The following is a 23,263-nucleotide window of genomic DNA, read 5'->3' as shown; positions in this document are numbered from 1 at the left end:
TAGCAAAAGAAGGATGCATGCCATTCTACATAAGGTGCACTAAAGTTCTTAAATTGCTGGTGCCTATATATATGGATGATTTGGGAGTATTGTAAGCTATAGTAGATAAAGAGTAAAAGATTTATATCTCATACTTCTAACAGGGCCAAAGTTTAAACCAGCCATCACAACTTGTGACCTCCATTAGTAACCACACTTGTCATTCTTTCTTTTTTGGAGGAAATATGGAAGTAGATTGTACTAAAAATAAAAAGGCTCTTTAATAAAGAAGCCTTTCATGAGTGTATAACTAGGACTAAACTTTTAGAATTTACTATTGTCAAGGCATTTCAACCAAAGGACCTAGAGAAATTTTGATTGAACGGTTAGACTTGATTTGCAAGAGAATTTAGCAACTTCTCGTTCTTGGTCCACGAGAGCCTTGCCATCCTTTTCCTTTAGTTTCTACAAACTATTTAGTGATTGCAATCTTCCTCTTTAGACCGACTTTGTTGAATCACTTCTTTGAACTTTTTATGGCTTTTTATCAACTTGCAAAAGAAATCCACCTCAATGTAGACATAACATTGACCAAATGGTTAGTGAAAATGATTACATTTCCATTAAGCCAAACTAAATGACCCCTCAAACAATGGGAGGTATTCCGTTCTAGGGTTCCCAAGCAAAACCTCTCCCTAAATAAGCTTCATGGGATGGATAAATTGAGTATAAGCTTGACAAGAATGCCTCTTTTTTTGGGGGGGGGGAACATATATGAAAGAGATGAAGAATAGTTAACACTTACCACATTATGTCATTCCAAGCCTTTAGTGTTTGAGCCCTTTCCAAGTATCATTGTAGAAGGATTTGTCAAATAGGATACAAATAGCTTTGATAACCTTAGTCAAGTTGATTTGTGTTTTACATGGATCGATGGGGTGATTTCCTTATCATTATCTCAAGCAAAGTGTGGAATTTTGAGGCACCAAAATGGAGAAAAACTATTGTGATACATATGTTGTTGAAGCTAGAAAGTTGGGTAACACTTGCTCCTCTAGTAAACCAAGGTGGCATGATTTTGAATGGCTGCTTCTTAGGTAATCTTGATGAACTCATTTTTGAGTTCCTAGTTTAGCTACATTGCTAATCGTTTGTGATCCAAAAAGAAGTTTGAGGGAACACATTATGCTCTTGTTGAGCTAGGATTCAAAGCTAAGATCTACTTTTTCCATCCCGAAGCTCTATGCATTATGTAATACTTTCAGTTTCCAAGCATGCGCATGCATAAAGAATTGACACTCTAAGGATTATTTAACTTGATCGACAACCTTGTAGATGGCTATGATCTTCTTGAACAATGATGGGAGATCCTAGAACTTTGATTCCACAACTTTACAACTTCAAATGCAATGTGTAGGATAGTGTTGGAAGGATGTAGAATTGATGATATTATATGGGTGCAAAAAGAGGAATTGTGCAACATTATCTTAAGCAAACCCTGTGAGAGATAGTTCAATTGGTTGGGATGTTACATGTGTTGAATGAGCTTGTGGGTTTGAACCTCGTAGGGTGGCTCTAGAGGTCCATTATCTTCAAGTGAATGCGGTGGGAAAAATTAAACAATTATACACAATATCTCCACATTACAAAAATGTAATCTCACAAGCATTTTTTTGCTCCAAAGGTTTGAGATGCATGGTTGAGGATCTCACAGATAGGTCAACCCTATGAGTTGGTTAACATGAATGAAGTCCAATTCATCCACATACCCCATCATTCTTGAATGCAATATGAGGAGAGAGAATGAGGCAAGTTCATGTTAGACCCTAAGGCCAACCGCAACACAATTGCCAATGTTAGTTGAACTTGGTGTAGTGCATGGAGTATCCCCTTTTGCCGCTAATTCACAACTAGTCCTTGAATTTGTGGAGTCAATAGAGGCATCAATTTGCTAGACTGCATAAACTAGTACAGGTTGAATCGACGTGTGCATGTCATAGCTGTCAAGGCCCTCAATTAGTGATGCTAGTACTCAACATGCTTAACATGGTGTGAGATGGGGACGATAGGGGAATGGCCTTCTACTATTTCATTGAACCATGTCGCACAACATAACGCTAGGATTTGTATGATGAAGCGAGTTTTTCATGATAAGGACAGTAGCTAGTGAGTGACTATCTCTTGCATGGTCTCAACTTTCAAGTGAGCAATAAGATCAAGGGTTTGTAAAATGTAGCCAATCAAGAGAAGTTAAGGTACTAAGGACTTGTCTCCACCAAGCCTGAGTTCGCACCCATGTTGCGAACTCCTTGCCGAATTTGCTAGTTCTGATGGCTTGGGGTTTGCCACCTGACTGCGAATTGGAAACCCTTTTCAGCCATTAGTGAAAGCATTGGCCAAGAGGGTCGCTCCCAAGTTCACTCGTGTGAGAATTTCTATTGGCTAGCAGATCTCATTTTGCTTGAAAAAATATTATCTATTCCTTGTTAATCAGTTTGCACGTGCCAGATTGCTCTCTATGGGCTCTGGTAGCCATTTCCCTGGAGGAAACAGGTCTAAGGTTAGCAACTTTCGCAAAGGTTCGGGGCCACGGGCCACGTCATCACCGGCTGTTTGAAAATTTCAAGGAGGCTGGAGCCTGGCAGCCTCCCTCTTTCTGTCTTGTCTGCTTTCTCAGAGAGCAGAACTGGTCTCATTCACTTCCTCTCTGTATATCTCTGCAACCTCTAAAAATCATCCTATTCAGAAGCCCAAACCCAGGGAAAATTGCCCCTTTGATTTCCTTTCCCTGCACTCTGTTATCTAGGCCTGTCATCCAATACAGATACTCCGTCTCCTGGGACGTATAATTCGTTTGGCCAGTACTCTGTTTCCCTATCACCCAATACACATACTCTGTTGGCCGATATTCTGTTTCCATTGTCACTCTCAATATACACAGGCCTCTACTTTGTTTTGGCTCTCTCCCCTATCAGTCATATCACATTTACTGCGTCCACAAATAACTCTGTTTCCCCTGTAAACCAATACCACAGATACTTTGTTTCCCTTTCACTGAATACATGCACATATCACACTCCCTGTTCACTCAATAATCAACCATACTCTGCCTCGGCAAATACTCTGTTCCCCCTATCATTTAGGACCACATATACCATGTTTCCCTGTCACTGAATACACATACACCTATCACAAATACTCTGTTGCCGTTACGGATCCTAACCACTTCTGATGTCCTGCAACTATGCTCAGTTGGAAGATTATTCTGGCAATAGCCCTTGCTGCTGCTTTCGCCCTTGCGCTTGTGCTTCTCCTTCTCTATTTTTACCTTCGGGGAGATGGGTTTGCCCACAAGCCCATTGAGAAGCCCAGGACCCAAATCAAGCTCTTACAGAGGGTCAAGAGAGACCCTCTTGATGCAGCCTCGAAGCACAGCGGGAAAGTGGCTAGCGTGTGGAGGATGACGTACCCAATAAAGCCTTTTGATTGGAGTGAGCATCCAGCCCTCATAGCAGAGGCAGTGGAGCATGGTTGGGGGGCCTTTGCCTTCACATACAGCTGCTCCACCTGCCCTGTCACCATCAACCTGTGGGACATGTGCACTGCCCGATCCCATCGACAGGAATTCGAGCCAGAGATATCCTGGGAGATGGGCAGCGGCTCGGATTACTTGCAGAAGCTGTGGCTCAACCCAGGCCGTGTGCCCAAGAGGGAGAATGCCATCTCCCTTGTTCAGGCTCTCCAGACTGTGCTCCCCCTCCCCGGTCCGGCATTGGGTCCCCACTCTTTCCCTCAGGACGGCTACTTTGAGATCACAATCCTGGCCGAGGGGCGTGAATACAATGTCGATGCATCCCAGGGCTCTTTCACCGATAATGAGCATGTCAAGCTCATCTCCAAGCATTTCTTGTCGGGGAAGCACCAGGCATCGGAGCTCACATCTAACTATTCAAATGAGATGTTTGACAATAGCTCTGAGCATCCATACAACCAGGGGGTGGAGAAGAGCAGCAGCAGAGCTGCAGAGAAGCGGGACCAGCATGTGAGCAGTCTTGAGTTCACCAGGTTGAGCACACCAAAGAATGCATCAGGTCAGGGGACGGATCATCTACAAGTCATTGCAATAGGTCTGGCAGCAGGCGGTGCGCCGCCCTTCAGGCTTCCAGGTTCTGATGTTGGATCTGTTGGATTCCATTCAAGCGGTCAGGTGTATCTCAATGGTAAGCCATTGTCATCAGATGCATCTTATCTGGTGATACTCAAAACTGTGCTGGATCTACTTAGCAATGGTTCATGTTTAGATTGAGATGGTGATAGCTTGAATGGTCGCTCAGCCTTTGGTCATGTTAATATAGGTGAAATTTGATTGTGCAGGTGTTCTGCGTGTAGAGTCGGACCCAAAGATACCTGTTCTGAAACGTTCATGGGGTGTTGTTAATACGACAGTTGGGTGTGGATTCAGTCCGACTGCAAAGAGAGTATTTTTTACAGTGAATGGAGAGCATGCGTATGAGCTCACTACTACCAGTGCTGAGTTTGGAAATCCCCTGTATCCTACCATTGCAGCAAATTACGATGTGACCTTGCTAGCTAATTTTGGGCAGAGCTCCTTTGAATACACTCCTGCCAATGCTTATCGTGTTGCAGATCCATGTTTTAAACGGCCACTATCAAGGTCAGTGAAGAGCGGCTTTGAGGATAGCGGTGACCTCTTCTCCATGGGGAGAATAGACTCTCAGTGGTTTACAGAGGTTACTTCACCAGGCTCAGATGATGTACAACATCGGCATGTGCTGTCAGAGGCTGAGTCCGATTTATTTGAGATTGTGCTCGATACACGAACCTAATCTGGTTGATAAATTCACGATGCAGTTTTTGCTCTGTAGGGCCAACTTCCATGAATGTGTCTGCATTCCAGTTTATGACTGGTTATGGAGTACTGCATCCCTACAACGTGGGACTACTGATTAGTGTTGTCCCCTCGTCAGCTATGACCAAAACACCTTGTGGCAGCCAGGTGTAAATCACTACATAGAGATTTGAGGAATCTTCTGGCCTCACTCTGGAGTGTTCCAATCACGAGGATGCTCATGGATCTCACCAGATTTTCATGGCTTATTTCTCAAGTTTCAACCAAGACAGGTCCATGGCAAGAGCTGACATTGATCATATTGCAACAATGATGCAGACGAGGAATTCAAACTCAAGAGCCTCTGTTTTGTGTTCGGCCACAGTTCCAAGGCTCTATGGTTTTGTCAAGCTGCTGCTGACAAAAGACAGGCTGTACATATTAAGTTATTTTTTTGCAGCAAAGGTGTTTATGCATCAGGAACTAGTTGGTGTGAGTTCTTGCGATGTTGTTACAAGCTGTGAGCACTAAAGAGGGCTCTTCTCTGTTTTTAGACTTTTCATGCATATTAAGGGGCAACTAAATCTGGTTGTGCTACCTTTTTATTCAACCTGTTCTCTGTATACTCTGGCAACTCTATCTATCGTCGAAGATTATGTAAAAATGAATGATGGATCATGTGAAAATGAATGATGGGTTATTATCATTCACATTTTCAACCCAAAGAACCTGTTTGTGCTCAGAACTTGTTCACCCATTTTGAGCTTTAGTGAGACCCTTGTCAAGGCACGACATAAGCATCATTATGAGTGTGTCAATGATCAGCAAATGCAAATTTTAAGATAGTCACGTTTGTGCACATTTGTATCCATTTAATGTTTCCTCCTTTAGATATTGGTAGTCAAGTTTAGTGTGTGTATTCTTTCAGTGTTGGTGGTTTTGCTTGCTGCCTCACTGCCTTAATATGAGTGCAAGTTTGAAGGCCTTGTCTTCAAGGGACAATAAGAGTTCATGTACCGTTTGTGGAAATATTAGAAGATGACATATATCTAAATGGTCAGTAGATCAAGAGGCTACAAACAATTGGAAGGGGACTTCATCATAATGACTTTTGTAAGAAGTCTTTACCTTTGTATAGCTTCAATAGAAGCATAATGCAACTACTTCTGTTCTGTTGACTTTTGTCATGTGGAGTGTGCAGCCCATGGAGGTACTGCACAGTGTGAAATTTAGGTCTTCGTATGGAAGTGGATCTATCTGTCAAAAGACAGACTTGATTCATGTGTCATTGCTGATAGAGATATCTCAGTTCATCTTTCTGGTAGGTTATTGATGAGAGCTCGACTGGTAGCTCTTTATGCCAGGCTGCATTTGGTGGATTGTCTGGCTTCACAGTTTCTTGTGGCTGCTGGTGATGTGTAGTATACATAGCAGAGGCAAAGGAGGTTATCCACTTCTTTCTAGGAAGAAACTTAGGCTAACAGCTGGCAGTTTCAAGAACATATGGCCTGCAACAAAAGCACTCCAGAAGGGCTTTGAGCAAGGGGTGGAGGTTGGTTGTTTTTTCGACTCGAGAACACAATTGTGACCACATTGTTTTTTGCCATGTGCACATGGCATCCTTTTCTGTTGTCTAGTGTGTCTGATCTATGCACATGGAAAAGCGCTTCATAATGATAGAGGCATGGGAAGGCACTCCAGGAAGTCAGAAACTTGATGGCTGATTCCAGGATAACAGATGTACTGAAGTAACATGCACATTTGTGTTGCTCTGCCCTATGGCATGACTGTATTGGTAGCAGATGACCTCTGAACTCTGCAAGTCCATGTGAGGGAGGCATAGATGAAGATCAGGCAAAGTAGGGACTATGAGGAGAAGCTGTAGGCACAAGGGGTCCAGACCAAACCAGAAAGGAGGGATGACACTGCTCCTATACAGCAGATGCAGGTCCTGACACAAGTATGCCGCAAGAATAAAGGGAGTACAAATCTGAGAGGTGTAGAAGCCGAAGTGAAAGCAAAAGGTTCCAGACAAGGATCCAACAGGGATTCCAGATGCTGAATAGCATCATAGGAGATCAAGGAGAGCAATGGATGAACAGCTTAGAAATTATATCTTTTGTAGAAGGCATGCATTATGTGTGGAATAATGGTAAATCAGGTGCTTCAGTGGTGCATGTTACTCAGTTGAGGCTTTTGTAATTCAAAACTCAAAGGAAGAATTGCCATAGTTGGATGTTCAGGTGTGTGAAATGTCCAAATATGCTGAAAATTTGCAGATGCATATACATTCCTGAAAAATGGGGATGATCGCACGAGTTGAAGTAGGGGGAATTGGCAAAAGGGGTGTCGCCAAGACCCAGACTGAAGCTGATTGATCTCAACACACCCTCATAGAGACATTTTGGACATAACATGGAAATGACAGCTCAGAAGGCCAACTCCAACTCTAAGTAGCTCAAAATGAAACAAGATGTTCACAAGGGAATATCACATGAAACTAGTGGCAAAAGGAGAGCCTCTTCTCAATCTAGGATCTGCAACTCTAAAGCGTAGCTGATCGAGCTTTTTCAAGTAATAGCCTTGGTGAAAACATTACATTCACAGAACTACCTCCAATTTTATCTGTTCCCAAAAAAGATTGAAAGACCCACACGAGTTATGTGTATTAAATCCAAAGTTTGGAAGCCTCTTGTCAAAGATGCATGGTGCTGCATGTCCTCCCAGCAAGTCCTACTAATGCCTCTCTCCTCCTTCAGCTTAGGGGTGGGTCTTGGTTTTTATTGGCTGGAGTTGAGTTCCACAAGAGCATGTCATTAGCATGCAAGCTTGTATTGCAAAAAGGTTGTATACCTTGAGATCTTGCTTGAACTGGAAATTATGAATGTGTATACCTCTAGAGCTGGATCCTCTGTCACCATTGGGGAAATCTAGTGTAACTTTATAGATGTTCCGTTGCACACCTTCATCTCTCATTGCCTTGGTGCCAATAATTATCAAGAGAAATGCTTATGAATGGAATTGTATGCTTTTGTGAACTATGGAATCTCATAGAAAATTTACAGAAATTTTACCTGAATTTATAGAAAATTTATGTACGTAGAACATCCGCAATGCATGTCCTAGAACCATATCCAAAGGATTGGTTGGTCATGCTTACTGTCACTTCACATGATTGTACTGAGGTCAGAGTAAACTGCTCAGTGCTTGCGCACGTGTCGAGTTTGCGGGCTTATAAAAGACTTCTCCAGGCAACATAGCAACAAGGCTTCTTGCTGCAAACATGGGAACAAGATCCTCAAATCTAGAAAGAGTCTCGCATAATCAGGTGGGGATTACAAAGCTTGAGATATGGTTTCGAATGTGTCAAGACTTGCTTTTGGGTAGAGCTTATTTTCATGGGGCACAGTTGCTTGGCTCATGTCTCGTGTTTCTACCCTGCATTTTCCACACTTGCTCTGCATTCTGTAAAGGGAGAGATTATGAGTAGGCTCATTGCTTGGTGCATTTGAATTGCTCAATGCAGGTGATCATCAGCATACCTTCCTTTTAGATACAATGCGTCTCATCTCACTCGACCTTACTACGCCTCGAGAGGCTAGTGGGTGCGATTACAGGGTACTTGGTTACAGCACATTACAATGGCTTTTCCCCTCATCCTGATGTACGATGACTTAACTTCGGGGTGTCCACTCAGGGGGTGTTCTTTTGCTTTTATATGTTATCAAGTTGTATTCTGGTTTACCTTATGTCCTCGGAAAGAAAGACATACTTACTCTTGGAACATATCTCATAAATGGCCTGAGTCCTTGTGTAAGGAGTCAGGACTAACTGTTTTAGCATGCTGGTGCTCTCTTTTGATTGGATCTTGAGCTTGTGCTCATGCACAATGGGATGTTAGCATGACTAGATGGCTTCAACACAGGGATCAGGAAACATTTGTGGTGAAACATAGCAATCACTAAGTATTTATTATTAAATCTTACAGTTGCTACCATTAGCTGATTTCCTGATTTTTGGGAACTTGAACAGGTGTTGTTGGTGCCCCTTTTCACATCAAATGTGAGGAAGTACAGTTTTCTGCAGGTGGGTGCAATGAGGGAGATGAATTGGGCAATTTTTCCCAAAGGGGCTCTCATATCCATGCAGATACCCAATCCATTGTTAGATCATATTACTTAAATGATTAGACTCTCTGCGATGTGAGAAGTTTTGTGGAGGAGTTGCGATAGGATGCTTGCCTGAAGGTAGGCAATAGACATGCCCACACACCAAATGCTGCTTTTGCTCAACTCTAACGGAGCTCTCAACCTTGGCAAATGCCATCAACTAAACAGACACAGCAAAATCACCCAAACTTGGAAGCGTTTTCTTGCTTGCGAGTCATTGCATTAGTTCGTTGCACATACTCACATAGGTTAAGTTGCATCTTAGATGTGCATAATCAGATTAGGTAATGGCACATAGTTGTAGTGGTCATGAACGCTGCTCAATTGAGACCCTCAACAGTACTTTCATCATGATCTATGTTCTATTTCATTGTCAGATTTGTGCTTTGATGACATCCATATCATGATAGGGGAAAGGTATATGAAACTGAATACTTTGATCTGATACCCATCATGTGAAAGGATGATCTAGGGCAGAACATGAAGCACCACATCAAAATCCCAATTTTGGGGTTTAAGGAATTTCCATGAGCAAGACCGAAAATCCAGAGGCTTTAAAAAACAGGACAATTCAATGGACTACATCGTCAACTTCTCTTTTGTGTCTGAATGATTTTCTTCAGCAGCTCAGATCACAATCCTTAACAGCAATTCTTCGTAGGTGGTCCGAATGTTGCTTGATGTCTAACATCCTCCTGAGAAAGAAGCTGGAGTTTGAGTTATTAGGAACACATAAACCAAATCTGAATACCTTTAGAAATGTTATTACATTAGGAACACAAACAAACCTGGGTATGATGAGAAATGCAACTATACTAGCACAAGAAGTTTCAGACAAATTCCCACGAGAATTCCCACATTGTGAATAACGACGACATCATGAGCCTCTGCGGGGTGGCTGGGGGCGCATACCTAGGATAGGCGCAGTTGGGTACAGGTTGGGGCTAGCAGCTCCTAGTTCCCAACTGCAGAAGCTCATGATGCTGAGCGCTATAGGGATAAAAAAGGGGCGGGGGGGGGGGGCGCGGCAATAGCCCCTTTTCACACACATAGAAAAATGTGGTTATATGAGGAATACATAAACAAAATCTGGTTATGATAATGATTGTGGTGAGAAATGTATTTATATCAGGAATGCATAAATAAATCTAATAATGATTGCATATGTAGCAGCACTCTTATATAATGAATGCATAAACCAATCTGATTGAGATTACGTATGTAACACAGACAAATCTGATTATGAACAGAAATGTGGTTCACCTATTAGGAACGCACAAACAAATCCGATTAGCAGCTGTAATAAAACACAAATCAATCCTATAATTACGTGTGACAATGCAGGGAAGAAGACAGATGCCTACTCGCAAAGTTTTGATGAAAGAGAGGCAACATTACCAGACGTCTAAAGCGGGCCGAAGGCGTGGTCGCAGCTGCAATAGAAGGGTTTTCTGATCAAGGTTAAGATAATCAAGTTTAGGGTTAAGATCAGCATTAGAAGAAGATTAACCTTCATCAATGGATTAGTCCATTAGGGTTGAGATAAAGATCAGAAGAAGATTAACATTAATGGGTTACCTGCTGCCGCATCTGTGCTGCTGTCTGGACCATGGATTGTGGGCGCAGAGACGCCATCGCCAGCAGCACAAGCCACCACCACAATACATGCCAGAAGCAAGCCCCTCATAATCACAAATGCAAGCCACCCTTAAGATCTTCCTGAGGGTTCAGTCATAAATCCATTATCCTGTATTCAAAAACAACCCTTAGGATCCTCCTTAGAGTTTAGTCATAAATTCATTATCCCCTATTCAAATCCACCCTTCTCCTAATCATTACCTCATAATAATGCTCCTCAGCCATTGATCTTTAGTCATAATCCCCTAATTAAACCCTTAATGCACATAGCCTCATAATCCCTTGACCAAACCCTTGCTCTAATCTAATTCACATCACAATAATGTACATCAACCTTTGATATTTAGAGTTTAGTCATAATAATCACTTTTCGACCTTTAGAGTTTTAGTCATAATCATAATGATCTAATCAAAACCCTTGTCCTAACATTTCCACCGCCATTCTTCATTCTTGCTTCATTCCCTTTCACTTTAGTACCCTTCGGTAACATCAAGACATTCAGGCTTTGTGCAAGTCACCCACATTCAATTCTAGCCCCCCTTTTCAACAAAATTAGCCAATGTCTACATCTTCTAGTAATCTTTTACTTTTTCCATCACAATGGGTTTCCCAAAGGTCACAAGTTGGAACATGAAGAATGTACGTAGAGAGCTATTCACCGGTATTTGTAAGATGTGCGTTGGTGTAGACTCATCAAGATGGCCTTTAGCTCATGAATTCCCTTATTGCTTATAAAAGGACAACTTGTGTTGAGTTGCAAGGGTTTCTTATTTCGTTTTTTTGTTCAAGAAATGGCTTTTTAAATCTCGTTGAGTGTAAGACATAAGAATGATGCCTTTTTTCTGTAAGTTATATTATGGACGTAATGGGATCAATGGGTCGAAGATTTGGATCAAGGTTGAGGTGATGTGGATGTTTTAGATAATTTTTCATATGATGTTATAATAAAGACCCTCTTATATGCTTAAGATTTAAGCAATTGATTTCTAAACCTAGGACTTTTTCTTTGCTCCAATTATTTGTCAAATTTTCTAACTTTGTATGCCATTTGTAATGACTGTCATAGTTAATGTACTTTGAAATGATAGTACATAGGTAAGTCATTTGTTGAAAATTTTGAAGTAGCTTGATTTTAGTTTGATATTACAAGAATTCATTTGATTGATGAGGACTAAAAGCTTTTAGAGAACTTGTTTTTATGAATAAGCTTAACAGCTTTATGAAAGGAAGAGAACCTTAGTGTGTTTCATCAAGGCAACTTTATCCCAATACTTATATTAGGATAAGAAGCTATAAGCATTATTATCAACTACCTTGCTTATGTTTAGAAATGTTGACTTTGTCCACAAAAAACTTACCGAATTATGCTTTGGTATAAAGCTCTTTGATAATTTAAAAAGGTGTTTTAAAAAGTCTTATTATGTTAGTAGTACCTAAAAGACCATATTGTCTAGCCAAATATACCCAAAAGACCATGTTACTTTACAAAATGTGGTTGAAGGTTAGAAGAGAAGTTTCTCGTTCTCATTAAGAATAAGCAAACGCCACCCTTTTGTTAGGCTGCAAAAATAAACCAACCCACATTGTTTTAGAGAACATAATAGATATCTTGAACTTGAAAATTCAAGTTTGTAGAGAATGTGTAATAAATAGAGCATTATCCCATTTAAGTATAAGGCCTTTGAGAAACTTCTTTCAAAGTATACAAGGAGATACTACTAGCATCATAGTCAAATTTTTATGAATGACCACTCATTTGATTATAAAGAATGGGCATTCTTTGACCATCTACTTGCTTGCTACCTTTCTAATAACATGACGGTGACGCAATTGAGCATTAAACATAATCTCCATGTTGCTTTCATTTATTATATATATGTAACTTACTCAAATCATTTAATAAAGTTTGGCCAACCATGATTAGTTGAGAGTGAAGAAAATGGGATATGGGATTGCACAAAAATATCGGACATATTAACCAAAATTCATTTTTAAAATGTTCTACAAAGAACATGAGATACATGCATGCTATCGCATGTGCAAATATGACACAAAACTTACTTGCAACAAGAAAGACTAAAAGCAATTGGTGCGTTGTATATAAATATATTTCTATATGGATGTTGTGTGTGTGTGTGTGTGTGTTTGGACTCACTCAAAGAAAAAAGAAACAAGAATGGCAAGAGCTTCAACTCTCTAGTGCCTCACCCTTATCTGCACTCTCACTCTCTTTCTCTCCTTCACTCTCAAGAAAGTAAGCAAAAATTAATAAGAAGTGTAGAGACCCAAGTTTGCATTCACATGAATAACTTGATATATTCTTTTTATCCTTTTTAACCTAAAAGTTAGGGCTTTCCACCTTTTAGACGTGTTCGATGTTTTTTTTTTGGGTGCAAAACCTTCTATTTACCATGTGCTCTCTCCCTCTCTTCAATAAGGGGAGGGGGGACTTTGAAACGTTTTATTGTTGGAAAGGGGGCTATTGGAAAAGTTTTATTTTTTGAAAGGGGTTTAAAAATCTCAGAACCTTCCATCAATCATGTCTTTTGTGTGCGTGTGTGTGTGCGTGTGCATGTGCATGTGCGTGTGCGTGTGCGTGTGCGTGCGCATGCTCAAAACGATTGGGTGAAATCAAAGTTTTTCAATGCTAGGGTGATAGTTACGAATTCCTTTAGTTTATCATAGCTTTAATGGTGCTCAACTATCCAATTGATCAAGGTATTCTTTTTCAAGAGATTAGTTAGAGGGTTGTTAGAGGTATTGCTATGAGGGAATAATCATTGATGAAGATTCGATGCTATGTTGTTAGTCCTAAGAATCCTTAGATTTTCTCAATTCTCTTAGGTGTTGACTAATCTAGGATATCCTTAACTTTTGTAGGATCTACTGAGATTCCATTGGCACGCACAATATATCCTGATTATTCCATTTTCTTTGTGAAGAATATATAATTGCTATTTTTGGCATAGATCTTATTCTCCCAAAGGGTCCACAATGTCCTTAGATGTAAGTTTGTGATCTTCTAGGGATTTGGAGTATACTGGCGTGTCATCAAGGAATACCATCACAAAGTCATCCAGGTATGGCCAAAGTTATCTTGCATCAATTGGTTGAATGTTGCTAGAGCATTGGTTAGTTGAAAGCGCATAATGAAGAATTCATAGTGTCCATACCTAGTGTTGAAGGTAACCTTTGGGATGTTCTATTCTTTGATTTGGATTTGATAAGGCTCATATCTCAAGTCTACCTTTTCAAAGAGACTTTAGCATGGTGTATCAATTTAGGAGTTCATCGATCTTGGGTATGGGATACTTATTCTTGACCATCACTTGGATAAGTCTTCTGAAGTCAATACATAGTCTAAGGAATCCATCCTTCCTCTCCTAGAAAAGGACAAGCCTTCCCAAGGTGAATTACTAGGGTGGATGAATCATTGCTCAATTATTTTTCTTATTTTTCCTTAAGCGTGATAGCTTTTGGTATGGACATGTATGGCCATCTAATATTTGTTCAACTCTAGGAGTTAGTTCTATTTTATGGTCAAGCTCTTAGTTTGGTGGTAGTTGTGTCAACTCTTCTTAGAAGACATATGTAAAATTATTGATCCATGAAGGTAGCATACTTTCTTTGGTCTTCTCAACCTTATTTTGCTGGATCATATAGACTAGTTGTCCCTTCCTCAACCCCTTTAACAATTGACTTGCCTTAGTTAGCTAGAGTCTAGTTCTCTTGATTTTCCCATGAGTCTTCAAGATGTTACCTTTTAAGTTCTAGAAAATAACTTTCTCTTTGGTGCACAAAATTTGGACCTTATTCTTCTTGAGCCATTCCATGCCTAAGATATGATCCTAGCAATCCAATGGTAGAATTCGGAATTTGACTTCGATTTTGTGGCTTTCTAATTTGAATTGAACCTTTTCAATAGAAGTAATTTCCTTTCCACTCGCCAACTCTACTATCATTATCTTTATTTCCCTAGAATCTATATCAATACTTCAATAATCAATCAAAATTTTGAAGCACTTACCCATACAAGTGATTGGAGTGTGGATAACAAAGGATTGGCATTCCACTCTCTTGTCTTTTATAGTTGCATGTATGGACCCCATTTAATTTCCTCACCTAGGGTGCATTCTTATTTTTCTAGCTGGCATATCATAGTGTTCACTTAGGCTCACCACTCTTCCTCAACCATGGCCTTGATTGTTATTACCATTTCCATGGCCTTTTCTAACTAGTTGATTTGGAGTTGGATTCTAAGAGGATGGTTTGGGTAGTTAATTCTCAAGTCTCTAATCTTTATGCATTGGTAGCATCATTTTTTGCTTGGTCCCGAGTATTAGTATTAGCCCATTTATTTTCTCTAACATTGTTTGCATTAGCTCCTCGATTTAGATAGTCTCTTCCACATTTGTTGTTCTCAAGGTAGTTTCTCTAGCCATTCTTAGACATCTCCTTAGCTATAGGCTTTATGCACATAAGGGCATCTTCAAGGGTCATAGGCATCATTAATTCAATACAAGTGTCTAGGGGTGGATTTAGTCCTTGACAAAACTTCACAATCTGCTGAGCTATTGTCATTGGCAGTGCTACTTACAAAGGCTCACAACCTTTGAGTAGTTTTTTTGACAAAGGCTATGGAACTTGTTCATCTTGATAAAGTCAAAGGATGGAAGTAGGTATCATCATTTTACCACTTTCTCAATCTACTCCTAACTTTGGGAAGTTTTAGGAACTTCATTATTGCAGCATCATTGTTTTGACTAGAGCTTATTAACTTTGGTTTCAACGAGACAAAGACGAGCATTCATGGATTGATTAGCAACACTAGTTTCAATAGCCATACAATAATCATCCACGACTTCAATAGCCATGGTTTCAATAGCCATACAATGAGCATTCATGGATTGATTAGCAACATTGGTTTCAATAGCCATACAATAATCATCCACGGCTTTAATTCAAACTTTTGCATCTTGTTATCCTTGGATCCTTCTTCGCTAAATTTTCATGGTGGTGTCTATTTCAAAAATAATTTCTTTCTTGGAGTTACCTGTAGATATTATCCACTTGCAATTCTTGGGGATTTTGGTTAATGCACAAGTCAATAATTTAAAATTCAATTTCTCAAGAGTATCAAACCTTCCTTTCTTACACAACACAATCACAACACAATCACAAGTAGATAATATGATTAATTTAATATATAAAAAATAGTAATATCCACAATGGATTTTTAATCATGGACTTTGTGCAATGATACATGTACAAAGGTAAGAGGTTTCTTTATTATTTCTATGGCACTACATGCTATAGGCAAATGATGCTATCCCCTAATGGTATATCCATTCCAAGCATGTCTCCTATGTACCACAATACAATCAAGAGGTATGTTTCAAATGACTCGATCATACATCCAATGATGCAAGGCCATTATCTCCTTATTAAAGATTACAAAGTCCTCTATCCTTTGAACAAGAAGCAACATGCTAGCTTTAGTTTTTCCATCCAACGAACACTACAAGATACATGTCTCATACTGACATTCAAAGCGACGCAAATGTTCATTTAAAAAAATTGCCCCAGTTGTCACTAAAAGCATTGGTATAAGTGTCTCTACAAAATCCTCGCAGAAACCGTTGCTATTGCATTACTTTTGTGACACAAATAGTGACGATTTGCAACATAAATAACGACACCAATAGCGATGTGTACAGAAAAATTAGCGATGATTGCAAAGGAAAAAAAAAATTGTGGCAAGGCAGCTTGAGCACTATGTGATGTATAATATTCTACAAAGGAATTACATGTTAGGTACACAATGGTCGTCAAGACAAGTGCAAAACTACTTAAACCCACCACAAGACTGATAACTCATAGAATAAGTACAAGACTAGTGATGATAACTCATGACATTACATGGAACCATGGAGAGGAGAGCCAAAACAAACATGATATCTATTTGTAAATATCGCAAGATGCAATTTTATACAAAGGATGATAAGTACATCTAAGGAATACTACATGGAAGAGGCTTGCACAAATCACATGACCATAAAAGAAGAGGATCTGCGCTCCATGAATCCAAGCGCGTACTACAGATCCTCACCATTTGAAAGCTCATCCCAACATAAAGGAGCATTGAACGGACTTTGCAAAATGAACAACTAAACATTAGTCCACCATACATAATGCATTTTAAAAAAACTAGTGACTACAGACAAGAAAGATGACTGACTTATTGGGCCACCGTGCGTGTACAATCTATCGATAAGTGCAGTGAGACTGTGTCTCTCTGCAAATTGAGTCTCCAAACCTGTGGGATTGCGGTTTTGATGGAGTGCTGCAAAGAAAACAAGATACAATTGTTAGAAACATGATTGTTAGTACAAGTGATATTCCAAATAAGAAACTGAGAAGAACCAAAAGAAAACTTACAAAGTTCTCTAGATAAGTCATGTGGCTGCCACTTTCCAGATGATGTACGACCCCTGCCTCCAATCATGCCCTCACTGCTTGTTGCCGTCATCGTCCTAGAGAATTTGTGGCCTCCTCCCCGAGTCTCTACCAATCCTCTACGTCTATCCACTCAGGCTTTGAGGCACCACTCTTGAGTGCATCCGATTATCTATGTGACATGTATGCACACATACACTCCATCATCCACCCAATAAAAAACCTCTCTGCCACCATAGGTACCAGAAACTCCTCATGAAAAGATGCCACCATATAGTCATTTCTCCCCTTCGGTATATTCTTCCAATGATCTAGAACATTGTGCCTAAATACTTGTTGGCACAACTCTCTCATCATGCAAGACATCACCCTCCTTCCCTCATCGTTCATGATCACAACACCTGTCTTATCATCTATGAGGTATCCATACCTTGCTGGGTTATGTCTAAGGTGTGTCCTCTCCCACCTGCGACCACGCTCCTAGGCATAACCAAGAGACCCTTGTATATCTAGTGTGCCCACGGGGTAGTATCTCTCGGAGTAGCACCCATAGGGGGTGCCATATGCGAGCTAAGTGAAACCTGAAGTCACTAGAGTAGATATCCCTACATGTGTGACAAATCCTGGAGGTGACAAGTATCCACCCAATCGACGAGATGGAGACACTGCATCGGTGCCTCCACAACACCCACTTGAGCCACCCTCTCTAGAACCTGTACGAGAGCGAGGAGTAGCATCCCTCTTTGGAACTAACGGTGGGCTCACAACATCCACATCTCTGCAGCACCCCCAAGAACCACTTCCTCCATCCGGGGTCAGTCTAGAGCATCGGCCTTGTCTACTGGAAATCGAAGCATCAGAGTGTGCCAAAGTAGATCTCACAGAACTGCCCGATGATGTCTGTGACAGCTCTTGGTCTGCCATATCTCTAAATCGGGCCATTTGATTCGGAGACATATATGTGAATATCTCCTGCAACTCCTCATCGCTCATTCCTTGACTCATTCTGCTCTCCAAATATCATCAAAGGTAACTTGCACAAATAAAAAATGATGTTAGCATAATCAATATAAGGATTTAGGTAAAGCATGACAATATAACTCTATAAAAAATGATGCTAATTTAAATGCATATTCTAAAGCACCCTTAAAAGCAAATCATCAACGAATTGAGCAGGTGGATGCAAATATGACCTAGCCTATGGTCCCATGTCAATCTCTTGGCACAACTCCGCATACACTGGAAGGCTTATAGATAGGTCATCACGAAAGGACGAGTCCACTTCATTCTCAAAAAATTCATGGCCTCCTGTCTCTTCATCTACGTTACCCGTACATGTCTCCTCTACATGCTCCAAATCCTCTTCACCCTCCACCCTCTGCAATATCAACCCCTCCACCTACATACTCTCCTCATCTATGCTGGGAACATTGCTTTCATCATACACTCTCGCACTCCGAGGAGTGGTTGCTACAACATACCAACATCAAGTTTGTCCAGGATTTGGATAGAAGATTACCTGTTCAATATCACATACAAGAGTGAATCAACATTTGTGACTGTTTCATTATTACGTGAGCGGTGATCCAGAGCAAGCCTCACTCATAACCCGATAATAAAATGTTAAGGAGTGCCAGTTATGATAATTGACTTTTTCGGATACACAACAAAACACAAAAAAGTTTAATTATTCGACAAATACCACAAACCACACATGAAACACCAAACAACACACAATGCCTCTTGTAGCTCAAAAATAACAAACAAACTTAATTCTGGGTAGAGCATCACAAAAACCCAACAAAGCTCGAAAACATAAACTCTAAAGACAAAACCAATTGCACAAAAATCTCATACCTTAATAACCTTGAGTTGACACTTGACACTATAGCTTCCAAGTTCCAAATCTTCACTTATAGCATGTCAACAGTCCTCACTCTTGTACTTGTGCGATCCTCCACTCTCCTCACTCATGTTACAAGAAGTTTATGAGGAGTAGGGCAAGGTAAGGCCTCCTCAAACCTCCCTTATATAGTTCTTTTCCATTCATACATTCTCTTGTTGTGTTTGCTTTCCAAAAGCCTAAGGCTTTTTAAGTTTTAGCTTTTCTCTAAAGGTAAAAGTCTTAGTTGTTTAATTTGAACTTCCAAAGCCTTTAAGGCTTAGACCCAAGTCAAAAGTCATAAGGCTTTAAATCAAGCACTTTAAATTTAGTGTTTAATAACGCCTCTTCCACCCTGTGTCACAAAATATGCCGCATTTACAATTAAGATAGCTGGCATTATTCTATGTTTTAAAATGCCATTTTGCTCGCGTGTCAGAATGTCGCCATGTCATTGTGTTTTCAAAACACCAAATGCCATCATATTGTCAAGCCAAAGCCAATGCAACAGGCACACAATATCTTGATTCTCATCCAAATTCAGGAGACAAGATGCATCCTTTGTGGTCGGAACCTCTATTATATTAGCCTTGATAATCCCAAGTACTGTCTTTCCAACTTGCTGAAAGTGACTTTCTATGCTCCCTAGGATTCAACAACCATATGAAATCAACTCCACAAATATTTCCACAATGATATTCCATTACTAACCCAACGGTGAGCATCACTATCAGTATAGCTGTGTGTAGCATCATAAGGTGACAAAAAACCATGTGATCACAAAAACTTGTACACATAACCGCGTTTGTTGCCATTCCAATCTCCACAAAGAACAACATGATATTTACCATCCAAAAGCAACCCCCTTAAATCACATTGATAAGACAACCTCTCCTTTGTCATTGAATGCCTTTTCTTCAATAAAATATTATTAGCACTTTCATGGAAGTAGCTATCTTCAGCATGATGTAATTCTTTGGCCTTAGCATACATGCTACTAGTCAACTCATGTAGGCCTCATAATAATCATCGCATAACCTATCTCAAAACTCCATTTGTGATTCACAATATCCAAGACCAATCAACAATAGTGTTGATCTCTTAAAACACATCCCATTTTTCATAGGACTCGTCTCTTGAAATCCATGTTACTTGATCCATCTTTGCATCACCATAAAAAGCCACCCTGACGTGCTCATCAAGTCTTCAATGACTAATATTTCTTTTATATGTACTTGGCTTTGTTCATGCAATGTGCCCTAGCTTTGGAATAGAACTTCGTGCTCATCCATTCATGATTCGAGATAAAATGCAATGTCAGTTCCATGATGTGCAACCAATCAACTGATGCGAACACAAAAATTATGAATGTGAGAACGTGCCTAGCCTATCTATATGTGCTCATGCGTCATGCATAATGCAAACAAAGTTCCTTGATTAGATAAATCCTTAACCTCACCTCTCAACACTCAGCAAGAAAATATGTCATACTCCGCTCCACCCACCTAAATTCTCACCGTCGCTCAAGAAAATAATGGTCCTCAAGATGTTGACCAAGAAAAACAACGCATCTCACAATTAGTGGTGTCCATGACCCTTGAACCCACCCAACCACCTTATCCACTCATCCAGACATTCCTAATTCAGTGACGAATATCCCAAATATCGTGCATGCAAAAAACAATGAATGCTCAATGACAAGTGCTCTCTCAAGTGCGCATGTAACTAAGATTTATTGCATATAGTTGTAGTGGGCTTCATGCAGTGCTAGTGCTCAATGATGATGCAAAATGTGCTTCGACCTGACCTATGGCATGGAAGTATTTGATAAGAATAGGAGACGACCCCCGAGTGCAATGCATCAACAAGTGTAATGTGAAGTGCTCGTGAACCCATAATCCGCAAGATGTGCAAGAATCTCAACAAGAAAACAAACTTGTTCCACAATGCTCAACAACTATTGGCAAACTTCAACTCCAACTTGTCCAAAAAAATACCAAACTTGACCAAGGCTATCAAGTTTCCGCACTCAAAAAATCCAAACAAAACAACAAAAACAAATCCTAATCTAGACAAACATAGAAAATCCAACTTCAAATTAACAAAGCAAACAATCACACAAACCAGTAAGCTAACAAAAACCAAACCTAGGGTTTTTCAGTTTTCGCAAAAACGCTTGACATTGTGTCATGGAAAAATTAAAAAAAAGGTCATGCACCTATTCACAATGGGCCAACAGGACAAACATGAAGTGCAAATCCATCCATCTTTTCTTGGAATCTATTTCCAAAAATCTAGATGGACCTCGCCTAACAGTTGCCCTAGCTCCTTCCAATACCACTTTAAACCATTGTACATCAAATATGATCATGAAGAAGCTACAGTAATGCACTAAGATAACACTTTACAAGTTCCAAAAAATCCTCTATCTCATCTACAATGGTATTCGGATCCGTGGCCCACCATTGGCTCTCTTGCTCGAACTTTGCCATGACACCACAATCTGTTGTTGTGGAGCGCATTTTGTCGATGTGCTCAACACGAAAATGTTGCATGCGTGATCACGCTGCACTGTAGATTTTTTACTATACAGTGAAACGGTTAGATTAGTCGTTGCATAAAAAATCTAGATACGATAGCTTATAAAACATGCGGTCACCTTTGGACTGCATCCCCTTGAGAATTCCCACTCCTCGGTAGAGACCTCTATCCCTTCGCGAGAAGTTGCAATCAGAGCTCCATGTAACCACCGCATAGACATAAACCATGACATCTCCTCCATGCCCTCAGGATATCGAATCGATAGATGGCGTATACTGCATTGAAATTTTGATCGAGCTTCCTCTCAATATTTTTTGGCGTGCTCATACCTAGTGAGCCACTTCTCCATGGATGCATGATGCAACATACAAAAACGATTCACTTTCTCCTCCATGGTAGCATCCATCACTTTTTCTACTCCATTTACAACCACCACATCTCTAATTAGTCTATCATCTTCCTTCAATGACCATAGCATGCTATTGTCTAAATCCACCATTGGTAGCTACTCTGAAATATGCACTAATGCCTCTGACACCAGCCAACCTTTAGCCATGCATGGCAAAGCCTTCTTGCCACTAGGAAAGGAAACCAAATCCCAAGTATGATTCTTATGTAATGAGTCTATCTCAGACTGCATAGCCCTCTCCCATGAGTAGGTGTCATCCCTGTGCATAGCCTCATCATAGGTGAGAGGCTTTCCTGCATCTGTAACCAAGATATAGTGCATAGAGGGCTCAAAGCGGTTAAGAGGGAGTCTATCTCTAGTAGAATGCCTCACTGCATGCTATGATGCCTGTCCAACATCATATCTAACTTCCTGGCCATGAGTACCAACTACTGTTGCATGCTTGTCCACCTGGTTGTATGGGAGCAGGCAACTCCTCTTGAAAGATAACCTTGTGTATCTCCACTACCTTCTTAGGATGCCTATGCATTTTGTCATCATGGAACACAACATCATGGCTGCCGATGAATTTCCGCACTGGTGGATCCCAGAGACGATATCCCATCTCACCTGCATCTCCATAGCTAAGAAATATACATTTCACACTTTTAGGATCCATCTTATTGCACTTGTCCTTGGGCACATGGAAAAATGCCTCACATCCAAAGGCACGCAAATAAGTATAGGAGGGAGGCTTTCCTATCCATACCTCCTCTGCAACCTGGAAGTCAATGCCACTATAAGGTGATCTATTAATGATATGCATTGCAATCGTGACTGCCTCATCCCAAAAATATTGTGGTAAGCCTGCACGGCTAAGCATACTGCATACCCTCTCCTGGATAGTCCTATTCATGCGCTCAGTCATATCGTTCTGGGGAGGAGGGTAAGGGGCGATCAATTGATGCTTAATACCCCACTCATCACAAAACTGCTCAAAAGCACGTGTGACATACTCATCCCCATTATCTATCCTTAGGCATTTTAGCCTATGCCTAGATTGGTTCTTAGCTAAAGCAATCCAACACTGAAATACTGCCAAGACATCAGACTTTTACTTTAAGGGGATAAGCCCAAATCTTACGTGAAAAGTCATCAATATATGTAACAAAGTACTTTGCACCCCCTAGTTACTAACAAGGCATGGGTCCACAATCATCAGAATGCAGAAGAGCCAATGGATCACCCATGCATGACATACCAGACTTCTTATGCGAGTTCCTAGTTTGCCTGCCATATAAACAATGATCACATGACGCAAAGTCAGAAGAGTCAAAAGGCAGGATATACTACAAAGGAT

At 40.4% G+C, this 23,263-nt stretch overlaps 1 protein-coding gene and 1 long non-coding RNA gene across 5 annotated transcripts; one reads left to right on the top strand and one right to left on the bottom strand.

Annotated features, from left to right (window-relative positions):
• The first annotated feature begins 2,627 nt into the window (after positions 1-2,627).
• Positions 2,628-7,855, top strand: LOC148024928 (uncharacterized). The gene is made up of 2 exons (XM_087694607.1): positions 2,628-4,199; positions 4,354-7,855. Exons 1-2 carry the CDS (start codon positions 3,224-3,226, stop codon positions 4,824-4,826), a joined length of 1,449 nt encoding a protein of 482 aa, XP_087550733.1. The 5' UTR covers positions 2,628-3,223; the 3' UTR covers positions 4,827-7,855.
• Positions 7,856-9,183: 1,328 nt separating this feature from the next.
• LOC148024927 (uncharacterized) lies at positions 9,184-10,967 on the bottom strand. Of its 4 annotated transcripts, none has more exons than XR_015693261.1 (3): positions 10,576-10,967; positions 10,396-10,448; positions 9,184-9,704 (listed from the first exon to the last, which is right to left on the bottom strand). It is a non-coding gene; the product is annotated as an uncharacterized LOC148024927 (long non-coding RNA). The 4 variants fall into 4 exon arrangements; XR_015693263.1 differs by having other exon boundaries at positions 10,396-10,430; XR_015693264.1 differs by having other exon boundaries at positions 9,184-9,692; positions 10,396-10,430.
• Positions 10,968-23,263: the final 12,296 nt, after the last annotated feature.

Source organism: Lygodium microphyllum, chromosome 15 (assembly GCF_053477565.2).
Source record: "Lygodium microphyllum isolate KBCC chromosome 15, Lygodium_microphyllum_v1.1.10, whole genome shotgun sequence".
Classification (NCBI taxonomy): domain Eukaryota; kingdom Viridiplantae; phylum Streptophyta; class Polypodiopsida; order Schizaeales; family Lygodiaceae; genus Lygodium; species Lygodium microphyllum.
This window is presented reverse-complemented; position numbering and strand designations above follow the sequence as displayed.

Coding starts and splice junctions, on each gene's coding strand:
- LOC148024928 (XM_087694607.1), top strand. CDS start 3,224: ATGCTCAGTTGGAAGATTATTCTGGCAATAGCCCTTGCTGCTGCTTTC. Junction 4,200..4,353: donor CGGTCAGGTGTATCTCAATG/GTAAGCCATTGT, acceptor TTGATTGTGCAG/GTGTTCTGCGTGTAGAGTCG.